The 25,285-nt window shown below is 45.0% G+C and overlaps 1 protein-coding gene across 6 annotated transcripts in view; it reads right to left on the reverse strand.

Moving 5' to 3' along the window:
• raraa (retinoic acid receptor, alpha a) overlaps nt 1–25,285 on the reverse strand; it is a 146,742-nt gene that overhangs the window by 58,151 nt on the left and 63,306 nt on the right. For all 6 annotated transcript variants that reach the window (XM_085761704.1, XM_085761702.1, XM_085761699.1 and 3 more), the window contains one exon: nt 20,665–21,476. In XM_085761704.1, coding sequence (XP_085617830.1) covers nt 20,665–20,818 — 154 coding nt within the window. In that variant the 5' untranslated portion in view covers nt 20,819–21,476. The remainder of the gene's footprint in view (nt 1–20,664; nt 21,477–25,285) is intronic.

The raw sequence follows: 25,285 nt of genomic DNA on the forward strand, positions 1-25,285 counted from the left end.
CAGGTTGGTGAATAGGGACGCCCCGCGGGTAGAGAGAGGGAGGGGCGGGGGGAGGAGAGAGGGGGGTCCCTCTGATTAAGGGCTTTGGGGAGAGAGAGAAAAAACAAAAAGAGAAGGAAAAAAAGAAAGAAGAAGGGAAGAGGGAGAAAGAGGAAGAAAGAGGAGATGGAGAGGGGAATTAGAGCTACTCCTCCTGCCCTAGTTCTTGTTAGTTTTTTTTTAGTGTGTGTGTGTGTGTATGTGTGTGTTTGTACCATTGGGGGTGAGGCTGGTGGGGGGGGGGCAGTATAAGTTGGTAACCATGAGGTTGGGAACTTGTGGGGAAACAGGCAAATGACAGCAGCAGCACTGTGTGTGTATGCAAACTGGGATGTACATGGACAATGTGAAGCCTTAGGGTGCTGACTGAGGCAGCAGGAGGCCCAGTGTGTGTGTGTGTGTGTGTGTGTGTGTGTGTGTGTGTGTGCGTATCAAAGCTCAAATCCAATCATGATACTGTATGATCTAATTCCTGACGGTCAGGCAGGGAGTCCCGCCGCCCGTAGAGCTGAGAACTGTGGGGTAGGTTGAATGTGATTGGTGGATGCACACATGCGCGCGCACACATCCACGCCTACACACACACACAATCCAAAAGCACATGGAGTGCTGCTCTACACCGGGTTCAACTGAGGCCTGATCCAACGCTGCGTGACACCGTCCGCAGGCGCAGTGTGTAGAGAAACTCTGAATGTGTGTGTCCCTACGAGTGTGTGCGCTTTTGCGACCACAACACAACACAGGCGCCCTGCAAGCGAGTGTGTGTTTCCCTAAGCAGCTTTGAGAGCGATTCCTGCAGCAGAGACAGAAGGGGAACAGAGCGCCCCTGCTGACACTCTCAGTGGGCCGACACAGAAAGCTGGTCTGGGGCATTAAATCTTAATACAGGAAGACTGGGGAGGAGACGGAGGAAAAGAGAAAATGAGAGGAAGTGAGAGGCTGGATTAAAAAAAAGGTGACGATAAAGGAGGGGTTGGGCCGGGGCGGAGAGGAGAGGAGAGGAGAGGATGCTGAGAAGAAGAGGAAGGAGAGAGAGAGAGAGAGAGAGAGGAGAAGGTGAGCGGGGAGAAGCTTCACGGAGGGGGAACTCCTCAGGGGCAGGAAGGAAGGATGTTGCGATGGAAAAGAAAATTCTTTCCCTTCCAATCCACATGAGGATAGACTAAGATGCCAGAAAAGCGTAACGCGGCACTAAATCAAACCGGTTAAATCATCATGTGTTAATGACTCCGTTAACCCCCTTCTCCCCCTCCCTCCCTCCCTCCCTCCCTCCCTCCCTCCTTCCCCTTCACTAAAAGCCTGTACAGAGGCTCTGTCGTTCCTAATTCATCCTCTCAGCAGACAGAGACAGAGGAGGAAGAGGATGAGGAGCTGTGAACCCTCTCCAGAGACTTGTTTTTTCTTTCATATCATTTCTTTCTACCAATGAGATCTCAGTTTGTCTACGAATGTCAGCGTTGTTTCTTAGAGTCACCACGGTGACGGTCCACCGCTGCCACCGCTGTGTAAAAGTGACAGACTGATATGTGGCGTTTCTGCATGTGGCAAAAAAAGGTGTTACGACTACGCTCGTGTGCCAACCATTTATGAGGTGTTAGGTTTGCTGGCGTGTAGCAAAGTGTGAATATAGTTTAGACTTTATGTGCTTACTGTACTGAACTGAACTAGGTTGTTGTTGTTTTACTCAGCACTGATGATGATACTAACATGTGCACAGAGGAGCTTCCATGTTCACTGGCAATTTACAGCCACGTGTTGTTGAACCTGAGTCTCTCAAGTTTCAGCCCTGGATGTTTTCTAAGTAGCCCTGGACCACAATGATTTTTCAAAAATAAGAAGAAAAATAGTCCCAGATCTATTCATCAATTCCACAGATTGTTCATTAAAGCCCTTGAAAACTACTTGGGAACCTATGGGACCTTTGTATCATTCAGGCAGCAGATCTCCTTCATATTAATTGGCATACGCACTTTAGTGAGCACAAAAGCATGAGAGAGAAAAGAGAGCGGGCTCTTTAGCTGGGTACTCTAACTGCAGGTCCAGCCGGCGTACACTCGCTGTGATATGAATGAGGTAAATAAACATGGGCTGAGCAGAGACTGAAGGATCTGACTGAGCACAAACATCAAGCTAGAACCAGGTTATTACAGCAGACAGGCCGGTTGCTAAAACCTGCTGCAACACTTTGAATATGACTTTCACCATTGTTACAATAAGAAAGTCAATCCCATAATCATCCTACAGGGAAAAAACGAGTCTATTCAGTCAGTGTCACTTTAATTATTTAGAAGACACTCCACATAAAAGCCAAAGATGTGTGTGTGTACCGAGTGTGTCACTGAGAAGATGACATTTAGAGATTTTAAAACTGTGCCATATTCCTGGTTTGTTGTGTATGTCTGGTGGACATTTGAGGTAGTTACACAAATTAATGTGTGTATACTGACAAACAAAAATATAGCACACATAAAAGAATAGAAGTCGGTGAAATCAGGGTGTAAAGGTGTAAATGACAAGTTTACATTTTATATACAATAAAAAATGTCAAATATGGAAATGGGGAAAGGGAAAAATAAACTCCCTTTAAGTGGAGTGTATTTGAAACGACAGCGTGTTTATTTCAGTCTGGTGCAGAGAATTAGTTGTGATGAAAGTTACATGTGCAGCGCTGTCGCAGGCTCGCAGCACATCTCCAAGTCATTTGCAACAGTGATTTAGTTAAAGCTACTGCACATTTGGCCTGAATGGAATCATTTTCCTGTTTCCTCAGAGGGACATCGAGGACCAAAACGAAGATGTAAACAGAAAGTGAGGATTCAAAGTGGAAGGAAAACCCCTTCACATACAATAATAAGACCCAACAGATGCATATAATTACATGCACACAAAAAAAAAAAAACCTAGACTCTGTTAGCACCTCGTCACAATCAGTAGTTGATCAATCAAAGCAGCAGAGATCATGTTGAATCCCCTGGCTTTGCCTTTTGCAAACAAGCAAAAATGTGCAATTAGTTTTCGACAATCTTGAACAGCTGACATAATAAATTTAGCAAACATCTCCAGTGGCACTGGTTTGTCCTGCAAATGTCTTCAAGATGTTAACAGTGTAATCATTAAACCATCTTCTCTCCAGAAATGGTTCCCCTCGTTCTGAGCGGCTCTATATGTAAATGGAGGATACGATCGGCCCTGCTCCTTCACCCCGTTTTCTTTTTTTTTTTTTTACTTCTCCTCCTCCTAACCCCCCCCCCCCCCCCCCTTCTCACTCGGCCTCTCTCAGCTGAGTGATAAACGCTGTCTGTTGGCCATAAATCCAGGGGGAGTCCTGACAGGCGTACCAATAAAGCGCTCTATTTTCTCCCTGTTTGGTGGGTTTGTCGGGGGCCCAGAGGAAGTGAGATAACATGAGGAGGAGGAGGAGGAGGAGACGCAATTTCATCTGTGGGGAACGCGCACACAAACATGGGAACGCACAGACCCCGCTCATAAACAAACAGTGGGAAGGATGAATTAGACTGGAAACTGGAGATGAGAGATTCACGTGCTGGTTTTGTCGATACGTTGGAACTGCAAAAGGCCGTTGTTGGTGGAAATGTCGACATATAAACTGTGAACACAACTTTTTTGTTTCACACTATATATATATATACACACACACACACACACGTGTGTAAAGCCGATACAGGAACACAAACCACAGCTCACATGCAAAGAAAACACTAAGCTCCTGCTCGGCTTCCTCATTCATTTCAATCCTGCCCTGTGACACATTAATACATGTTTTATGTGCAAGTGTGCAGAACATATAGAATACTTTATAAACTGCCACTTCAGCAACATCAAGCACGTCCAAGGTTGCACCACCTCCATCAGCTGAAGTAGTGTGTGGTTGTACTGTTGACCTGCTACATCAGTGGTTAGCTGAGTGGAGGCCTGCATGTTTGACTGGCTCTATAGTATATATATATATATAGGAAGCCTCATAGCTGATGCTCCTCAAGTGCATTAACACAGCTGAACACAGAGTCACATGAAAGGAATGAATGGTCACAAATGATTTGAATGAAGTCGAGTCCTTGACTATTCAACGCCGTCTTTTTGTTTCAAGTGTGGCTCAAAAAAAATCACACTTATGAGCATCATTTACTTTTAATATTCAGTGGGCAGCGACTCTGTTTAATATTCTGAGCCTAATATCTTCTGCTCTTTCCTTTGTGTCCACATGCCAGCTTCCATCAATCGCTAATCTCTTTCAAGGGTTTTTTTCCGATGAAAACCCTTTTCTTCTCCCTGCGAGGACACTCCACGGCCGCCCGCTCTCTTTCATTCAGACCGCTGAAACTTTTCACCTGTTTGTCCGTCTCACAACACTCACACTCCCTCTGGAGAGTCTATCGCTCTCTCACACGCTTGAGTTTCACTGCCGCCTCATTTCTCTCAAACACACTCGCTGCACTCCTTCTCTTCCTCTTTTATCTTTTCTTCATTGACTGATGGTGAAGAGGAGGGGGGGGGGGGGGGTATTTCCTATAGCACTGCAGGTTAACACTTCACTTGCACTACAGCAAACATAAGAGCCTGGTCGGAGTGGGAACATTTATTCAGCCAGTTGTTAATGAGGGAATGACGTCTTCAAGAGAAATGGAGAGGCGGAGGGGAGAAGGAAAAAAAAGAAAGACGTGGAGTCAAAGGAGAAGCCTGAAGACAAGAGCGAGCAGGAAAGCTACGACTCTTCGGGCCGAGCCTTTTCTGCTCTTAAGAGGATTTCCACCTGGTAGCAATTTAGTTTGTGCCTGGTAAAGCAGACCCTGGGAAGGAAAAATAATGTCTGTTGGGTTAGTGGTTTCATTTTTCAATCAAATAAATCACGACGTTACAGAAAATAATTTTTGTCTTTTAATGGCCTCCCCAGCGTTTGAAGTTCCTCAAGGGACAGCTAGCTTTGAAGTCTGCGAGGGGAGGAGCGAACTTCCATCAGTGTGTGTGTGTAAGTGTGTGTGTGTGTGTGTGTAAGCATTCATTCCACTGCCTTCTCAGAGTCCTGAAACACAACACCTGAGGTACTCCTGGCCCAAGTGAAAGCCCCGTGAAGCCCCCTGAAGCCCCCTGAAGCCCCCTGAAGCCCCCTGAAGCCCCCTGAAGCCCCCCTGCATGTGGTGTCCCCACATTTAAAACAACGGCTGATGGAGGACGAGAGATGACAGAAGGAACGTCAGTGATTCCTCTCATAACGTCTCCAGAAGCAGCTTCAGACAGATTCATGACTTCTTCATTGAACAGAGAACAGCGGCAGATCATTCACCGATATGATTAAAGGAATAATTCAATATTTTGGGAGATAGATTTACTTGTTGTCTTGCTGAGAGTGATGCCTCCTGTGCACTAGTTGACACTTAAAAGAGTAAAACCTGACACCCTCTCACATCTAAAGACGTTGTGCTATAAGTCACAGGAGTTTTTTTTGTTTGTTTGTTTTTTTGTACAATTTGTAAGGCTATCTCCTTGAGATCATTTCCCATTGCACTTTTTTACGCATACTGTTTTATTTTGAAATTGTGTCCAATGACCTGTGGTTCCACTATGTATTTCGGCCGAGTCACCTGCACCTCATGCATCAACTCTGTTGGCTGCTTCCTGTTTTGTGGTGGAGAAAAGTTTCTATTTGCAAGAAACGAGACTGAAAACTCACTTTTTAACAGGAAACTAAATACCTTTAATTTCAGTGGAACGTCAAGACAAAGAAAGACAATCTACTTATACCAAATGATTGAAGGCGGACGGAACATGATTAAAACTCCCACAATTTTATGTTGACACTGGAAATTTGCCAGTGAAATGGTTTGAAAAGCCGTTTGGCATTAGATTAGACGACTGCCACTTCTCTAATGTCTGTCTGGTAAATATGAAATTACAGTCAGCAGCTGGTTGGAGATATTAGATACTAATTATTAAAGGTAGAACACAGTAATTAGTGAGCTTTCGTAGATGGACCGTTGAACTTAATAGTGCCATTATTCAATTTTAGCTATGCAGCTTATCTTTATTGTAATACGGGCACAAGCTCATTGACCAAGAATGTCTGAGGACCAGTAGAGATGGAGCAAAATAAAAGGAGGATTAATTAGGTCTAGAGCGAGTGCACTATGTGGATGAAACTGATTTAGCAAGCGCCCCCCCCCCCTCCAAAGAGCGACCATTAACACAAGAGAAAAAATTAGAGTGGGCGATAAGAGCTCTTGACCTCAAAAGACGAGCACAACAAAGCAGTTTATGAAGAGACTGAGATGAACCAAAAGACTAAATGAATCCAAGGATGCTCCTCTTGGTTTTAGGCCTGTTGACATGGAGACCATTTAGCTACTGCAAAAAAAACAGCAGTAGAGCTCCAATGTACCAACTTTGGGTGGGATGGGTTTTTTTTAGTCCAGAGCCACACACAAAGTAGAAGAAACGTACAGCAGTGCACGCACGTGCGCAAACACACACAAGCACTGCGAGGGAAAACTACGTCAGCTTCTGGGCACACAGCGCGAGCAGCCACACCAAACGTGTCGACAGACAGACGACTACCTTCATGATAAAGACTTAAAATATTCCCCCCTCAAAACGTTTTCCCCTGGAGCTCTTCCACTACTTTCCATGTGCACCTTTGGTCCAAGTGATCTGGTTTTGACATAAAGGCGATTTTTTTCAAAAGGCCTGAAAGACGGCGGCTTCGACAACACATCTGCCAGGACGGAGCGCTCTCTTTTTCTTTTTTTAGTGTTGGGTGGGGGGAGGGGGAGGAGCAGAGAGGCCATATAATTGTCTTCCCAGCAGAAAAGCTCCTAATGCTGTCCAGAAACACACACTCAATGGCCTTGCACCGTTCACAGCTGTTGCATGTGTGTATGTGTGTGCGAATGATACACCAAGCTTGATTAACAGCTAAACCCTCAGGGATGAAGAAAAACAAACTGAACACACAGAAAATTAAAAAAGGTGTGGACATTTCCTGGACTTAATCAAATGCTAAAACACACTCACATGACCTGCGCACGCCCACGTGAAGTGTAATATTTAAAGTAACAGGACTCACAAAGTCACAGCATCTCTCTCTGTTCACTGTTTACACAGCTCCATTATCAGCCCCATTTGAAACTCCCAGCCACGCTGAACGCCTGGCTGGATAGGTGGGTGGGCGGCTAGACGGATGTTTGCTCACTGCTTATTCAGTGTCTAATATCTTTTTGGATAGCAGAGCTGTTGGAGGGGGGGGGGGGGGTGCTTGGCGGTGGAAAAACAGCAGGGTCAAAAAAACTGAAGCAGAGGAAAATGACAAAGGGAAGGAAGAACCAGGAAATAAAGAAAAAGAACAGCAGGCTGTGGGAGGGGGGGATCCTTTGATGAAAGGAAACAGCACAAAAAAACATGAAGGGAGGGGGGGAATGAGCGAGGGAGAGAGAGAAAGAGAGAGAGAGATAAAACAAAGGTAGATTGAGAGCGAAAGAGTGAGGTGCTGAGAGCGAGAGTTTGGCCAAGTGCTTACAGGAAATAGTTCTGTTTGATGAGTAAATATTGAATCAGCGAAATCCCATCACTGGCATCGCCTGACCTCTCCCTCCCTCTGTTCCTCTCGCTCTCCGTGTTAACAGTCAACACAGACATTTCACCTATATCGTGGAGCATAAACACCAGTTTATGAAACAAAACCGGCTGACGTAATTAAAAAAAAAAACGCATCTGCACGATTACACGCAGACAAACACGGACGGACGAGCCCGGTGCTGTGGGGGTTTCGGAAAAGAGTTAAAAGCATTTCCTCTGTTGGACACGGACACACACACACACACACACGTTGCCAACCCCCACCTGCATGGAGCTGTAGGTATTCCAGTAAGCCGGTGGTCATTTGCAGAAAGTGTTAGTGATGTGCAGAGCAGATATCATCAGTGTCCCAAATGACTGGAATCAGTTCATTAAAAAGATCTGCTCAGTAGATTTGTTCATCGAGTCACTGAGTAACCGGCTGCAGCTCCGGCTGCACATTCACTCACTGAGCACAGACACAGTGTGGAGTAGTATATCGTCCTTGTGAGTCCTTGAGGTGCAGTCGCTTCCACAAATAAACCAAACTATGTTCATAATTCTTGTTATTTTAAAAGTGTCCTTGCTGAACATTGAAAAGAAAAGCTGGTTTTAATGCTTTTGGAGCCATTCTAACTTCGGTATTACTAGAACTTAATGGGCCTGATTCACTGTGTGTGTGTGTGAGTGAGTAACTCCCTGAGCACGCGCTGCTAAACCCTCGCAGTGAAAGTGATGAGTGTATCACAGCAAACAAGCTGCATTCACTTGTTGGGAAACACTCAGTCTTTGTGCAGGAATCACGTTCCACCACTGGGAGCTGGACCGGACCGAGAAGTGCAGGAGAACCGGTCGTTTTCAGGAAGTGATTCAGTTCGGCTCGTTCCCCGCAAAGATCTGTTCTCCTGAGCGAATCGGTGGCGAGCAACTGGGCGGCTAGAAAGTGTGAATCTGCTCCTGATTCTTTGATGAGGGGTATGTCTGGGCCTGCTGTGATTTAAGATGCCTGCAGGGGCCCTTCACTTCCCTCATTCGCGCTCTCTCCCTCTCTTGATCTTTCTCTCCCTCTTCCTAACCTCCTCTTCAGTCCTGTCTCTTTCTTTCAGTGAATGAGTGATTAGAGGGGTCCCGGGGTCAGAGAGGGAGGTCTTGAGTTTGACCTTTAGGTATGCGGCATCGCTCCGTCTCTCTCTCTGTGATCAGTCACCGCTGTCTTCTTCTGCCTTTAAGACGTCCTGTTTGACTCTTGGAGTTTCACCATGGAGTCACAGAGAACGTGACTGTACAGTATGAGTCACAGTCAGGGTGTGTGTGTGTGTGTGTCTGTGTGTGTGTGTGCGTGCTCGTTTAAAGAATAATTTATCGCAACGTTTTTGCTTTTACCCATCATTTCTATCAATTATCGAGAATGATCCCTCTTTGAAAGGGGGAAACCATGTCCACAAACAACAGGTCCAAGCTGCAAAGTTTGATTTTTTTTAACTGATAGTTCGGGTCATAACTTAAAACCTAAAGTACGAGCCAATATTGAGTTTAAGATACAGATTTTAGTTGTAGGTTTATGGTGTGTTTATACTTTGTTATTTTGTGTGTGATGCCATTGCCTCTCTGCTTAGGTAAACTCCTGACTGGCATTAATCATTGATGTTTAACACTGTGTTTCCAATTGTTTCCAAGCAACTGAACTAGGCACTAACACAGCACACTTTTACTTACTGATGAGCAGTATGCAGGTTTGAACGAGTAAAAAGCTTTTTTCACCATTATGTACCATTATGTACCATTATGATGTTGTTATAGTTGTTAAAGCTTCATCTGTGGAACACCCAGGAACATTTTCATGAGTGGAGGAGAAGCTTGGATGTATGTGGATGGAGATATTATACCTGAGTGCACAGCAACGTGTAGCAAAACAACAATCTCTCCTGCCTTTCTACCATCTACCTATTACTGTATACACACAAACAGGTATCTGTGTGAAGACTGAAAGAACGAGACCAACGTAGCGAGAATGTTTGGACGCAGAGCTCAGTGGGATATTTCAAGTTGGTTCGCAGCATCCTGACTCCTTACAACTGACCATTCACCACTAAAGAGGCCGCGGCTGCTTTGGCCTCCTCTGACCCTTTCCGATGCATTTCCGATGACAAACCACAGCTTTCCATGATCGCCTTGCTGTGGCAGATTCAGTTTGGATTTTTGGGGTTTTTCTCCATCTCACAGCGTACACAAAACAAGCGAGCGATCAAAAGACTTGAGCGTTATTGTGTAACAGTGTGGTGCTGGTGCTTTGTCAAAATGTGTATTGTGTAAGCTTCAACAACCAACAGAGACAAGATCCGTGTAACCACATGCGATTTGTGGGGTCGGCCACAACTCCTAATTTGGACACTCTCCCACAGAGTTTTTCCTACTTGAGCGTGTTTGTCTGAGGCGGGAGACAAAGAAAATGTTTTTGTTACAGTCAATGCAAGTATGGTCTTTGCAATTGAGTGTGTTTGTATGTGTGTGTGTGTGTGTGTTTGCGTGTGTGTATCTGTTCTGGCTTAAAAGCCGAGATCTTATCTTGGCAGCAGTTGATCAGTCACTGTCAGCGACTGTGGAATTCCTCAGCTTGTTTACCAGATCAGACCAGTTTACCACCACCGACAGTTTGTGTGTTAGAGTGACTCACACAGTAGAAGCCGTGCAACACAACAGTCGAATTTTCAACACATAATAAACAACCGAATGTGTGTGTGTGTGTAACACGGTCACTTCACTTTCTGTCATCTCGCTCTGAGTAATTAGGTTACAAATTCCAAGGACAAAAACCGTCCACGGTGACAGCACGTTTCTGGCACGCAGTTTTTTAAAGCTGCGAGCGTGTGCGAACATCTGGTTGTTGCGTGGGACAGAGCAAATTAGGGGACTAATCAAGGCATAATGAACACCAGTTGTTTAGAAAGCAATTTCAAAATGGAGGGCAAAGCCGCGCCGCTAATCACATCCTCCTCTTGTCCGCGCCGTGTGAGCACACTGACGGAGCGAAGAGGAGAGAGGCTGGGACATGGAGATAAAAGGAGCGACTGGATGTGAGTGTCTCTGCATGTGTGTGTGTGTGTGTGTGTGTGTGTGTGTGTGTGTGTCAGTGACAGAGTGAGGAGAAATAAGATACGTTTAGAGAGAAGGAGAGGGAAAGAGAGAGAGCAAGTTTCAGGTGCCTCTTAACACTGATCACAGGGCGAGTGCTGAACAGCTGTTTGTTCCTGCTGAAAAGAGAGGCCACGGAGTGAAAAGAGAGATCAGAGGGATGAAGAGGATGAAAAATGAAAGCTTAATAGTGAAAAATAAAGGAGAGGGAGAAAGAGTTGCACGCACTGTTTGGAAGCGCAGAAATTCAATGCGAGCACAAGGAATTGAAAGTAGAGTACAGGAATTGAAAGTTTGAAGGAAAAGAAGAAAAAAAGACATTCAGTTAAAAGGAAAGGGGCGGAAAGCTTGAGTCACATATTTCATAAATTAGAAGTTAAATAAAACCAGAATTACCTGAGGACCTCATGTGATTTAAGGATTTAGACCCCACATCTGTGTTTTCCGTGCAGCACACCCACACAGGACACACCACTCACATGGAGTTTATTTATGTAGGTGAAGGTTCATTGATTTTAATATTGCATGTGCTGATTAGTGATTTTAATCCTGTCTGGAGCACATATGTCTGAGTTGCTTTTCCCTCTCCCTCTAGTAAAACTTACAATCCCAAATATCTTCTTTTTTTTTTTTTTTTAAGTCTGCTGAGTACAGAAAACCTTGTAGTTTGCTGTATACTTTAGTTTTTTTTTAGTTTGGGGGCTGAAGTTAATCTTCGCTGACTTATCCCTTTTGCATTTATTCCTAAAATTCAATCAGAACTCTGTTTAGTCAAATCCACTGCACATCAAACACAGACGTGAGTGAGAGGCTTACTCATAAAAGTGCAAGTGCAATAACATCTGACGACCTCCTTGTTGACAATGACAGCAATTTGCAGTGGAAGTTTAGAGAGCCTCTGAGATTCAGTTTAATTCTTGGACTGAGACACAGGTAATAACAAGCGACACATAAAAAGGGCTATCGACTCAAACAGCACCTGAGTTTGGTTGACACTACAAAACCACTGGATAGGAAACACTTCTAATGAGGGTGTATTTGTTTTGACAGTTTCCTGCAGCCCAGTGTCAAGCATCATGCTCTACGCACTGGAAATGTTCGCTTTCCAATTAAACACAATATTTTACATCCTTGACAAAAAAGGCAGCGTGGCCGCACGGACACGTCAAGAGGCAGAGAAACAAAGGCTCGCTTTTCACAAAGAATTCAAATGAAAGGAGGAACCAACACAGCGGACGGATTCGGGTGTTAAATGTTAAATGCGTGCGTCCGCAAATCTGTGGAATGCTAATGACGATCTAAACACAGCGCGATTCACTCTGCATTAGTTAGGTGGTAAACTCGGCCCTATAATGTGCTAATGCTGTCACAAGTGCATTATCTTTCCACACAGTGGTGGCTATGTGCTAATGTTAGCAGACAGGCTTGAGGTTAAGTGTGGCCAGGGGCCCCTTAGAGAGGTGCCAAGAGAGAGCTGGTGGCCCCATAAGCCCCAGCCGAACAGAGCTCTCTTAGCCCCTTTGCGCAACACAGCTATCCATTGTGCTGGGCTGAAAAAGCACATTAGCTGCCGAGAAAAGGGCTTTCCCTTCTGAAACCCCCTTGGACAACAAGCAAAGCTCTGCTTGATAATTCAATCACTCTCCGAGCCGTGCAGGGCAGCGGCGCTCTGCCTCTCTCCTCCGCTCTCTATTTTCCCTCCTTTCCTTTCCTTCCTTCCTTCCTTCCTTCCTTCCTTCATCTCCTTCCATTAGGTAACCGCTCTATATTTCACAGATGCTGTCATTGCTACCCCTTATCAAAGGACAATAGAGGAATGATGCCTGTGAGAGAGTCATTGACATTTGAATGTATGCGGCACTGTGAGTTATGGCTGTGTGTGATGGGAGCTGCAAAAAGGGCATAAGAAGGTAAAGAGATGTGTGTGTGTGCGTGTGTGTGTGTGTGTGTGTGTGTGTGTGTGTGTGTGTGTGTGTGTGTGTGTGTGTGTGTGTGTGTGTGTGTGTGTGTGAGTAGGGGGGGAGGGGAGAAGAGATAAAAGGAAGGAGAAGGGGGTCAGCGCGAGAGTGGGTTGAAGGAAAGGATAGAAAAGCCGTGGAGAAGGAGGAGAGAGAGGGAAAACAGAGGGAGTTCTTATCTCTTTACCCTTGTCTTGACTTCCTCGCGGGGCCTTTGAAGAGAGCAGAAATAAAGATACTTGCGCTGGCACATCACAGAGAGATTTAGATTATGCCAGTGTTTACCCAACTGAGTGCTGCATGGCTGCTGGCGACAGTCTGCTGGTTTTGAAGCCGTTATGGCCCAACTACAGCTTAAAGCGCTCACTGCTCCAAACACCCATGCAGCAGAGGAGGGCTTTGTCTGTTTGTGTGTGTGTGTGTATCTCCACGCATGTGTGCATGTATGTGCCAGTTGCTGTGAATGTTTATGAGAGATAGCATATGTCCTTGTATTCCTAATAGTGTGCGGCGCAATCTGCCTTTCTTTGTGTGTATGCGTGTGTGTGTGCGAGTGTGTTTGTGTGTAACACCCTGAAAATGGAGCCATCCATCGGATTATGGGTAGACAGCTCTTTAATAGGAGGGCCCGTATTTGCATAAGCAGCCATGGAAAGGGGGAAAAACCTATAGAGAGAAAGACAGAATGAGAGAGAAGACACAGAAAAAGAGAGAAAGAAAGAAAGAAGACAGAGAGAGAGAAGGAAGAGAGAGAGAGAGGGTTGGGGGGAGTGGACCACACTTGCCAAGCCATTTGGGGATAAATCCTGTGGTTAGGATCTAGTATTCTGGGCAGGGATTTGGCCCCTGGTCCCTTTAAAGCAAATGGAAAATAACAGGCTTCGAGTAAATAGCTGGCAGGGTAATGATAGCTCTGTCAAGTCCGAAGGTGGAGAAAGGGAGGGTGGGAAGAAAGGGGGATAAACAGAGGGAGAGAGAAAGAGGTGTGAGGAGTGAAGCTGTGCAGGTATGACGAAAGAAGGATGAATGTGGAAAGCAGAGGAAGACGGATCAGCCCAGGGAAGAGGACAAATGTCCACATACACAGGGAAGGGAGAGCAGTGGTGGTGGGAGGGAAGAAGACTGGATGGAGAAATGAGGCGAAAGAACAAGAGATGCTCAGGAGCCAAAAGAGAAGGAAGTAGTGAGGAGGGACAGATGTGAGGGAAGGCCAGAGGGCTGGTGGAGAGGGTGATGGGTTTTCTTGTGGGACTCGCTTTTGGCCGGGCTCGCTAGTGTCTTGGCACATGGACAGGACACAGGTGTTGCCAAAGCCTGCGAATATGTGTCCGTGTGTGTTTGTGTCCGTGTGTGTGTGTCCGTGTGTGTGTGTGTGTGTGTGTGTGTGTGTGTGTGCCTGGGACTCCCACTCCTGTCACATCTGCACAGAAAGCTTGCATCTCCATCTCCCTGGTTCTGTCTCATATTCTTGTTTTTCTCCTAAGAATCCAAGAATCCACACACACTTTATTGATAATAGGGCTGGGTCTAAATATTTTTTTCCGATTCATAATGATCTTCATTTAAAAGATCTGATATTGATTCATAAAATCCTTAACTCAATCTTTCAATGCATGCAATTTCCTGTTTCCTCTGTTAGATCTGCGTGATCGCGATTATCACCCACAACTGTACTGAAGAGTTGCACTGTTTACTTCTGCAGCAGGTTAGAGAGTTACACCTCTCTTAGTTCTGTGAAAATCTCGTTCATAACCAAGAAAAAATGGTATTAAAACTGAAATATCTCTAAATGAATCAATATTGAATCTGAATAAGATTGATTGACTGAGGGGGCGTCGTTTAGCTCAGGCTCCCCATATACAGAGGCTGTAGTCCTTCGCTGCATGTCATTCCCCCTCTCTCTGCCTCCCCATTTCCTGTCTGTCTCAACTATACTAACCATTAAAGACAGAAAAGCCCAAAAAATAAACTTAAAAAAATTGATTGATTGATTGATTGATTTTAATTGATTGATTCCCCCCCTCCTGTAGTCCAGATCTGCAACCATAAACCACCTTCTCCTGTGTGATCCTGTCTAACGCCTGCTGCAAATATTATCATTAGTTTTATTAGCGTTGTTAGATTTTGTTAGTACCGTATCTCTCTCTCTCTCTTCCTCTCCAACCCAACTGGCCGAGGCAGATGGCCGCCCACCCTGAGTCTGCTTCTGCTCAAGGTTTCTTTTTCCTCACCACTGTTGCCATGTGCGCTTCTGTCCCTCTGTACATATTTATATGAAGAGAAGGTCTAGTACCTATTTATTTGTAAAGTGTATTTTATTTTTGAAACTATTAAAGGACACGTGGAAATATTGTTCAGGGGATCAGCAGCACTACTTCTTCTGTTCCATTGTGGATTGGTTTTATCTTCTCTCTATTTACCTCTCACTCCTTTGTGATCGATTTTTTTCTTATTTCTTTACTGTATGTTCCTTTCTGCATGACTTGTTTTTGGATGCCAGATAAAAGATATCTCCATGTTCTCTTAGGATGCAAACTTTGTCTTGACTCTGTCGTTTTGCAGATTTTGACACAAATTGACTTTACTTCTACATACGGTTATTTCCCGCTGTTAGAGTTTGCAGTTAAGTGACATGACAATGAAGCCTGTCACACAAATGTCACCCTGCCATATCTACAATAATTATCAAATAATCAGATGTCAAACCGTTCCCATATGTAAATATCTTCTGAGAGCCTGCATCACCAAACTTTCTCATCATATTTACTATTAGAGTCAGAAAAAAACCTGTGGTGAAGGGAACAAGATGGTGCGCTGATAGAGAAATAGAACAGATATAGGCTATAATTATCTCAATAGAGGAGAAGGTTGGTGCCTGGTGTAACGGTTTTTCTATTTAGATTTTTTACAATGAGGAAATGCATCAAACCTGTTGGAATCCACTTATTAGTAATCAGGTTCAACACGGAAAACAAAAACCCTCCGACTCCTTGTGATGTGGCGGCGATCTCAAAGTAGCATCGGAGACAATTACCTCTTTGAAAATGTAAGAATAGGAGAGCCCTTGTGCTCATTTTTCAGCCTCCCAGAGCTCTGCAGTTAATTAACAAGGTCGTTAAGCTGGGGTGGATGAGTGCTACGCTGCCATGCTAGACGTGTATTACATGCCATGTTTAATAAGCCCGCGTCCTCGCCATCAGAGTATCGGCACCCCTCAAATGACTTTCCAATAATGACAACCGGCTCCCCAGAGGTGCTGTGTGTCTGCGCGCGTGTGAGTGTGTCCTTCTGAAGTGGCTGAGTGGCTGCTACCTGCTAGCCTGATAAAGAAAAAGAAAAAAAGCGCTTTAGTCAATAGAGTGTGTGGTATCCACACACACTCTGGATTGCTGCCAGGAGGGAGCACATTGCAAGTGTCTCTCATGTCATTATCCTTATCCTCACTACAGAAGCCTGTATGTGGACGTGTCTGTGTGTGTTTCTTTTTGCCACCCATGGAGTGTACTGACATGCCCCCTTGATTCCTGCAGACCACCGGCGCAGAGAGGAACCACCTGTCTGTCCGGTAACCAGCACGCACACACGCAAACACACGCGCACTCCTAAACACACACTCTGGCCAACATTACCATATCCATATTTACTCATGGTCAGTGCATTCCACCAAGGGCTGCTTAATGGGATCGGTGACACACACACACAAGCTTCGTTGAGGTTCTGAAAATATCCTTTCATATATCTCCTACCGGCCCTGAAGTACATTCATAAATGCCATTTTACCCCTTTAATAAGTCAAAGGAGATGGTGCTGGTGTGTTAGTCGCACCAGGGAACGCTCCCGTACCAAGCAATTACTGCTGAAACAAGAGCACTCTGTGGGGAAAAGCCAATTAGTCCAGCGTGGCAGCAGGTAGTAAGCTGGCTCCATTCATTATGATCCCTCATAACACCATGCTAATGCAACAGCACTGTATTAGAGACAGAGAGGCAGCGGAGAGCTTTAATGATAATAACAGGATCAATAGTCGGGGGTGTTACGGCCAGATTGTTTCACATTCGCGCAGGCATGTGGCGTCAGGGATTTATACAAAAACACTAATGAAAGTTGTGCACGTGGACGTGTGAGCGTGCACGTGACGAGCACGTCCCGCCGGATGCGGATGTCTGGCCGTGTTTCGATGCGGCGGCGTGCATGTTTGAGCGTGATCAATCCACGGTGATAATATTCAGTTAGCTAATAAAGCTGCAGGCAATAAATGTAATATCAATATCTGCAACTGATCTGCTCCGGAGCGTAACCTAACCTGATGATTTTCAGATAATGTGATGTGAAGACATAACCCAGGAGGCTAGAGCTGCAGAGACAGAGAGAGGAAGAGAAAGGGAGTAATAGTAAAGAGGAGGAGAGTGTGTGTGTGTGTGTGTGTGTGTGTGTGTGTGTGTGTGTGTGTGTGTGTGTGTGTGTTGCAGGCCTAGATTAACCCTTGTGCTCTGCTTGGTCTAAAAATAATTGGTCTATCGTGGTTTTGCTGAAGGAAACTGAGATAAAAGGAGACGGTGGGTGTGAACAGGGAGGAAAAAACTGAATTGAGAAATATTTTGATGGCAAATGAGTTCAGCATTCAAACATAACGGCAGGGCCTGGTTCTAACTGTTTACTCAACAAAACCACCAATAAAACCCTTCACATCTACAGTTTATACCTGCATTAGCTATGACTGGACTGCACACCAAAAACAAATACATGTGGGTGATCAGTGTAGTAAAGGCAACCCCTGTCCAATCCACAAGGAAATGAAGTAATTCAAATCAATCAATGCTGGTAACCACGATCCAAATCATGCCAAGTGATAATCCAGACCAGGTCGCCGACCCGCAGGACTTTCTGCTGTATGACAACTAAATATGTCTGTAACTGCTGTAAAAGAAGAGTGGGCAGCAATGTCACTTCATCCACAAAGACAAATTAATCAATTCTCCTCAAATGAATAAACAAACATAAACACATGGAATTTTTTTTTACCCTGGTGAAAGACCAGTGTGTTTATATTGTGCTAACAAATGCAGTGTGATGTAGTTACAATTGGTTCTTGCTGCAGTCAGCTGGACTTATACAGTTGGAACAAATGCCTTTCACTCTGGCTAATCCATACCTCCAGTCCCAGCTAGGCTAGCTATGACTATGACTATAATAAAGGTTTGTTCCTGACTATTTTAAGAAGTCCTTGATGTGGTTGTAATGACAGGGACCAAGATTCTTCTGTACAATAGCAGGGGTAAAAGAAAACAACATCACTAGGCCGAGCTGCATTATTCACTCCGCACAAAAACATGGCCGAGTGTGTTCACAAGATGTAGTCGTGTGGATTTATATGAAAATGGAAGCGAAGCTCTGCAACGCTGAAATCCATCAAGGCCAACGCTGCACGTTCAGACTTCTCATCTGACATTCTCCAAATGGACTCTCTCTCTCTCTCTCTCTCTCTCTCTCTCTCTCTCTCTCTCTCTCTCTCTCTCCATCCCTCAACCCTCACTCTCCGTCCTTCTCTTCCTTCTCTCTTTCGTCACTGCTGAGCATTGAATGGGGTTGGTGAGGGCTTAGCTAAAGTGTGTGAGTGTGAAAATGTGAGAGAAAAGAAAAAGAAAAAAGAGAAAACATAAAAAGAGGTGTCTGAGGAAAAGGAGGGGGGGGTCATCTCATCTGCCAGAGAAGAGGGTAGGGGGAGACGAGAGAGAGAGAGAGAGAGGGGTGAGGGTGGTGTGTTTGTGTGCGACTGTGTGTGTGTGTGTAACTGTTAGGATGGAGGGACGTGCGGTTCTGTTGCTGTGTGTGTGTGTGTGTGTGTGTGTGTGTGTGTGTGTGTGTGTGTGTGTGTGTGTGTGTGTGTGTGTGAGCATGTGTGAGTAATGTTTGCAGTTATCTACATGCGAGGAAAAGCAGGAGTGAGAGAAAGTGAACCAGCATGAAGGACAAAGATTGTGTTGAAGAGTGCGTGTGTGTGTGTGTGTGTGTGTGTGTGTGTGTGTGTGTGTGTGTGTGTGTGTGTGTACTGGTGCTTGTCAGGAAGCTGTGGTGTCCCTGGCTCTCCAGTGTTTACAGACAGGAAATGTTTGTCCAGGCAAAAGGGAAGGAACCTTGCCGCCCTGCATGGCAAACACTGGGAGAGTGGACACACACAAGCGCACACAGAGATACACAAACACACACACATGCATTGCACACACACAAATTTGCGGTAGTGTAAAAAAGAGGAATCTGACAGGAACTCCAGTCTTTGTGAGTGAGGTGGGGTATCTGCTATTGGGGAAGTGGGAGTGACTGGGCTGGGCACTAACTGTTCTTCACTTCCCTCCACGTCGGCTGCCAATGCAAACTCCAGCAGATAGAAAGTCAATACACACACTGACCCCCTGAAACCTACACACACACACACACACACACACACACACACACTGACCCCCTGAAACCTGTGAGGCAGCACACACACACACACACACAGACACACACACTGTTTATCTGCAACACCAACTGTACTGCTTTTTTTTAACTTCATATTTCTGCTGCTGCTGCTGCCGTTTAATTGATTATCTGCCTGTTTTTTTTTCCTAGTGTAACTCAGTCTACTGTGCAATGCAGAGAGTGGTGTGTGAGCATTCAGATTTCAATACATTTTAATCATTGCTCCTGTACATTTGTCCTCTGCATTTACAAATCACTTTCAATTTACATTCTGGACACGGTGCAACAGCCTTCTCTCTCTCTTTTTTTTTTTCTTTCTTACTCTCTGTCATAAATGTGTAGCGCAGTGCACTGTTGGTAATTCCATCCACTTTCCAATACAAATGGACATGCTTCAAGGATCTTTGTGTCAAATTCTGATTTCAGTGCGTGACTTGGTGAAAGCTGCAGCTCCGAGTGTTTTTCTGTCATGGTGTGACAGCTCATCCCCAGAAAAGCCTTGACACAATAACTTGATCACTAAGATACTCTTACAATACAAACACACGCTCGTACAGTAGAATATGGTACATTATTACAAAATTAACTACATCTCAGCATGTACTTGAGCTGCTGCAATTGGGTGTTGCATCAGTAATAGTAATGCAATAATAATATATATTCATATTTCTTTCTGAAAAGGGCCATTAAATGTGATTAGTAACAGACTTCTGCTTCGTGATCATCTGGCAGAAGTTTCAACTCTGCTGCTTTTACCTGAGTAAAAGATCTGAGCAGCTCCTCCACCGCTCTTCAGCCTCAAACAAAGTTTCTTGGGTATAAATAATAGACTACAGAGCTGCTGCTCTTTCCTTATGAAGACTGCTTTTCTTCTAGTTTGACTTAAATAAGCAACTTTGCACGTCAGTTCTGAGGCTCATGATTGATAGTACAAAGGAGTCGCACCATGAAGGTTGGCTACAATGATAGCATTTTTCAGATTTATTTTAGCAACACGTGCCAAATTTGTGCTCCCCAAATAAGCAATGCTGCTTTCTGGCTGTCCTGCCTCATTTCCTTGTGATCCACGCTGACGTCTCAGTGTGTGTGTGTGTGTGTGTGTGTGAGTGTTGATGTGTGTGGGCTCGTAAATTAAGGACAGCGCTGGAGGCGATGTGGGTGTGTGTGTGCGTGTGTGGTGAGAGAGAGGGAGAGAGTGTGTGTGTGCGCGGCGCTCTCTGTTTACCAACACACACGTCTTTCACATAGGAATGATCCAAACAGGATGAGATGAAAGTGTCCTTTTACAAGCACAAGCATATGTGCACGCACGCAGTAGGAGAGGAAACGGTGAGCTGCAGCCTCCAGAGTAAAACCAGGACACACACAAAGGGAAGTAAATCCTCTCCCCCTCTGCCTGTCACTCAAAAACCAACGGGCATGACAGTTAGAGCTCAACACAGGTACAGACCACTTCCACTTCAAGGCTGAACATCAACCAGCAAAGGAGATGAAGTCAGAGTTTACTCACTGGCTGGTGAAGGCGTGCTGTAGCCGCTGAGGGGCAGTCCTGGCAGGGCCGGGGGCGACAGGCTGCCCAGCATGTGGGGGAAGAAGTAGGAGTAGGTGGGCATGGGGAAGCCGTTGAGGTGGGGGCCCGGCACCGGGTTGCCCTTCCCAGCCATGATGGCTCAGTCCACCCTCCAGTCACAAACAGACTTCACTGAAAACCACCTCAACTAACAGAGCCACAGACGAGTCCGCGTGGATTCCTGCGATTAATTAATCCCCCATAGGGAACGCGGGATGAGGAGATATTCCAAAAGGCTGCCGGGTGAAGTTTGTAAAAATCTCCTTATGGCTTGGAAAGTGGTCCTTAAAGAGGCAAAAATCCAGCAGCGTTAGTCAATGTGTGTGTTGAGGACTGAGTATCTGAGGACACAAAGATAAAAAATAAAAAAAGAGACACGGGGTAGAGAGTATAAAAGGGGGCTGTGGACTGTTTTAGCCTTCCTTTCTCTGGTATTGTGAAACAGGCTGAAAGGCCTTATTTGCGAGAGGCGTTGGGCAGGCTGGAAAGTAGCACAGCCATTCCTTATCTTCAGGATGAAGAGGGAGAAAAGAGACAGAAGGCAAGTCGAGTCAAGAGCAGGTGACTTTGATGACTGCAGTCAGGAGTGGCGATAGTGGTGATAGGGGCGCTAGTGGTTGCGAAGCTTCGGCGGGAGCGCAGATTTACTCTTCCACTGCAGAGTGCTCCGAGGGAATGCGCCGATCACATGATGCCAAAACAAAGCTCCTCTCCTTAGACGGGCCTCCTCTCCTCCGTCGCACAGCCGCTGCCTATGGAAGGAAAACAGAGAGAGAGAGAGAGAGAGAGAGAGAGATCATTTAGTGCTTCAGTGACAAGGTAAAGAGATCGTTTCCCTTTGTACTTAAGTGGCTGAGCAAAACAGTTCTTTTCTTTTGACACTAATTAATGGTAATGTCTCATCTGAAATGTTACAAAAACACCCCATCCGCCTTAATTATCTAATGGAGTGTTAAAACTGTGAAGAGAGCAGTGGGTATGTGATGTCTCCTCGCAGCTTTGTGTGCTCATATGCGCGCTCATTAACAGTAACACACTACAAATACTTTGGGAGAGGAGCCAAAAGATAAATGGAGAGAGCAACACAAAAGAAAAACTTTGCTAATTACACCAGTTGCAGAAGCCAGAGGTGAGACGTAAAGCACCGTTCTGGGACCGCTGGAGATTTCTGCTGCAGACTCGACTTCAAAATTAAGACTAAGACTGGTACAAAGAGACTTGTAATCACCACAGAAAGCATGACCTCACATGAGGGCATTGACAGCTATACACCCAGAGCGCACAATTATCACAAAGTGCTACACTAACACTAAAACATACGCAGGAGTGCGGGAGAAACTATTTCTTTAAAACAGCTTGTCATAACATGGGCATAATTTATATTTGACTGTAATGACCCTTCACTGAGTCAGTGTATGTAAAACTAAAAGACATTGCAACACACACACACACACACACTGAATAAGCAGGAGGAATGTGTCTTTGCATGAGCAGCGTTGCTGCTCAGGAATGTGGCACTCGAACATGAATCACACCAGGACATCATGGATGAACTCCTGTAAAGAGAGAGGGGTCAAGTCAGACATGTTTGTGTGCCTGTTCCCACTTGTATGATGTAGATAAAGCATGGGGATATGACAGGTGAGGGGGACGCACTGGCGGCAGCTTTGTGTAGACGGGTGACAAATTAAAGGAAAAACCAACACTAAGTGTCTCCAGAAAGTGTTTGGCCAAGACGAGCCAGCCAAAAAAAAAAAATCCTCCGGCACACAGTCTCTGAAAGTCTGCCGGAGAAATAAACACCTTCTCTTACAAAAGATATTCTTTAATTTGATGCTTTAATAATAACAGTCCAAACTCTCCATTGGTGTTCGGCTGGGTTGAGATCTGAAGAGTGCGTTTCATTACACAGCGCTGGAGGATTCGATGTGTTTTCATTTTGTTAATCTGTTTATGCATTAGAAAGCCTCGATGCTATTTGCTATTTATTTTAACTCGTTTAATATTTTGCTGTGCAGGAGAGGCCATTATGCACTTGATACACAGAGCACTCAGATTTCAATGTGTTTTGCTTACAGACACTCATCTATTCTTAATACAACATTTTAATCTGGTTAGTTAACAGTTAATAGTCAGTAAAAGCAACTCAGTCACACATCACTACATTTATTTTGTTTCTCTGCTCTCTGTGCTATCTGTATATTTGATAGTGTTCATCCTTATGGGATCAGAATCACTGTCGCTGCTGTCAAATCTCTTCCCACCGTTTTTCACTGAAGCCGTCTGACGTGTAATACAATATTCAGGAACTACAGAAGAAACCGCTGTAGAAGAGGCTTTTTCATCACCATCTTTTAGAACAGTACGACAGTCGGTGGCGTAACTGTCAGAAAACTGCTCTCCGACTGCGACTCCATGTGGGCTCAGTGCAGTGCATGACCTGTGCATGTGTGAGCATGTGAGCGAGACTGTGTGTGCCTACATCATGTAAGAAAAATGAGTGAACTGACGGGAATGAGTTACCAAACTGCAGTAAAACCATGCGCCTGTGGGTGTGTGAGTGTGTGTACATAGCGCAGGTGGAGAACGCGGAGCTCTGATATGTCTGTTAATCAGATGGAGAGCTGATTTTATTGGCTCGGTCTTCTATTAGGCGCCGTATTTTTATTGATTGTTGCCAAAGTGCTCTCCAGTCACGCTGTCACAGTGAGCTGGTGTGTGTGGTGGTCAGGGGTTGCGGGCTGAAGGGTGCGCTCATATTAGTCCGAAAGCTTTACTAGCATTTTTAAAAGCCCACGGGAGTTAGATATAGTTTTATTTGCTTTTAAAGGCCGCCCCCGCCCCCACACCTCCTCTTGAGTAGCCACCCATTAAAACAAAAGAGAGCTACAAGCTAAAGGGAACAATATTATTTCTGCTTCTATAATACAAAGTAATACACAACCATTACCATTATGAACCTAGGCCTCCATACACTCCGCGCTGCACACTGGCCGGATCATGTAAAATGCATCAGCACTGTCAAAGATACACGGTGAAGTGATGTAAAGCTCTATATATTTTAATGCAACACCCAGAGGCCACAGATGCTGAACTGGGTCTTTCAGTGAGGAACTACAACTCACAGGGACACTGGGACAACCCACAGGCTGGAAATGGGCCACTTCCCTCAACATTATCATTACGGCATCTAGTGTGGGCACCGTGAGGCCGTTCCCAGTGATAAGCGGCGGCGCGGCGCATTACCATGCACTTAGCCCCGGCAAGTTTGTTGTGGTGGAGGCAGATTTCATTCTTTTCACTGATGTGACAGCAGACAGAAAGAAATACCGTCGCTCTGGTGCAACCAGGGATAGAAACAGACGAGCAGGACCTGAAGGCAGTCAATGCGTCCACTGAGTCTTTGATTTAAAGGGATAGTTCAACATTTTGGCAAATTGGCCCATTGCCATAATCCCTATAGTCATAGCAGTAGGTTTGTTACCTTTATTTGTCGGTGCAAGCTGTTTTTAGAACGGCGGAGCAGAGCCGTGAGCTGCTCAGAGCTACGCTACGAATGCTAATGGGATTTCTTGGTTTTCTTCATCAAACTCATCAAATAAAACAATCCACGCTCTGGTGGACAAGTTGTGACCTGCACATTCACCACACTATGAGATAATAACACAATGTTACCAGACAGAGTTGTTTTAGAGGGAAATTCATGCAAAACCGCTGATGCACGTTGCCTTCAGGGACAGTTTTTCAGCAAGCAGTCTCTGTATTTACCTCGAAAACAACTCCGTTTCGTAACGTTGTGTTATTATCTCATAGCGTGGTGAATGTGCAGCTCACAACTTGTCCACGAAAGCGTTTTGGAGTTTTTGGATTGTGTATTTCATGAGTTTGATGAGGGAAACCAAGAAATCCCATTAGCCTGCATAGCTCTGAGCAGCTCGCTGCTCTGCTCCGCCGTTCTAAAAATAGCTTGCACTGACAATTAAAGGTAACAAACCTACTGCTATGACTATAGGGATTATAGCAACAGGCCAATTTGCCAAAATGTGGAACTATGCCTTTAAAAGAAGAAACTGAGAAACATCTTTCACTTTGATGAAGTATCGACATCGTATCTGTGCTGGAAAGCATCCAACCAACTATTGTCCTTGTGCAAAAACTTGTAAAACATAAAAAGGTTGAAAATAGATATTAATTTGAATTTTGTTGAATATTTAAAATTAATTTTAAACAATTTAAATATTGATGAATCCTAATACAAGTTTCTGTTCAGTTACAATCAAATCTTGATGTTGGAATATGTCATGACTGAGGGTTCGAGTCTGGAGCTGTGAGCACACAAACATTTTCTGATGCGTAAACAATGTCTGACTGGTGCAGCTGAGGCATTTCAAACACACACACACACACACACACACACGTCATAACTGAGTCTGGACGGACAGACACACAACGTAACCGAGCACTTGCATAATCGCACACGTACGATGCGAGGGCACAGAGACCACATACACACCATTGTGCGAGGAATCAAGGCATAACTTGGGGTCAGTATAATCTGCTG

Source organism: Trachurus japonicus, chromosome 19, assembly GCF_045865225.1.
Source record: "Trachurus japonicus isolate A0001 chromosome 19, Traja_1.0".
NCBI classification, from domain to species: domain Eukaryota; kingdom Metazoa; phylum Chordata; class Actinopteri; order Carangiformes; family Carangidae; genus Trachurus; species Trachurus japonicus.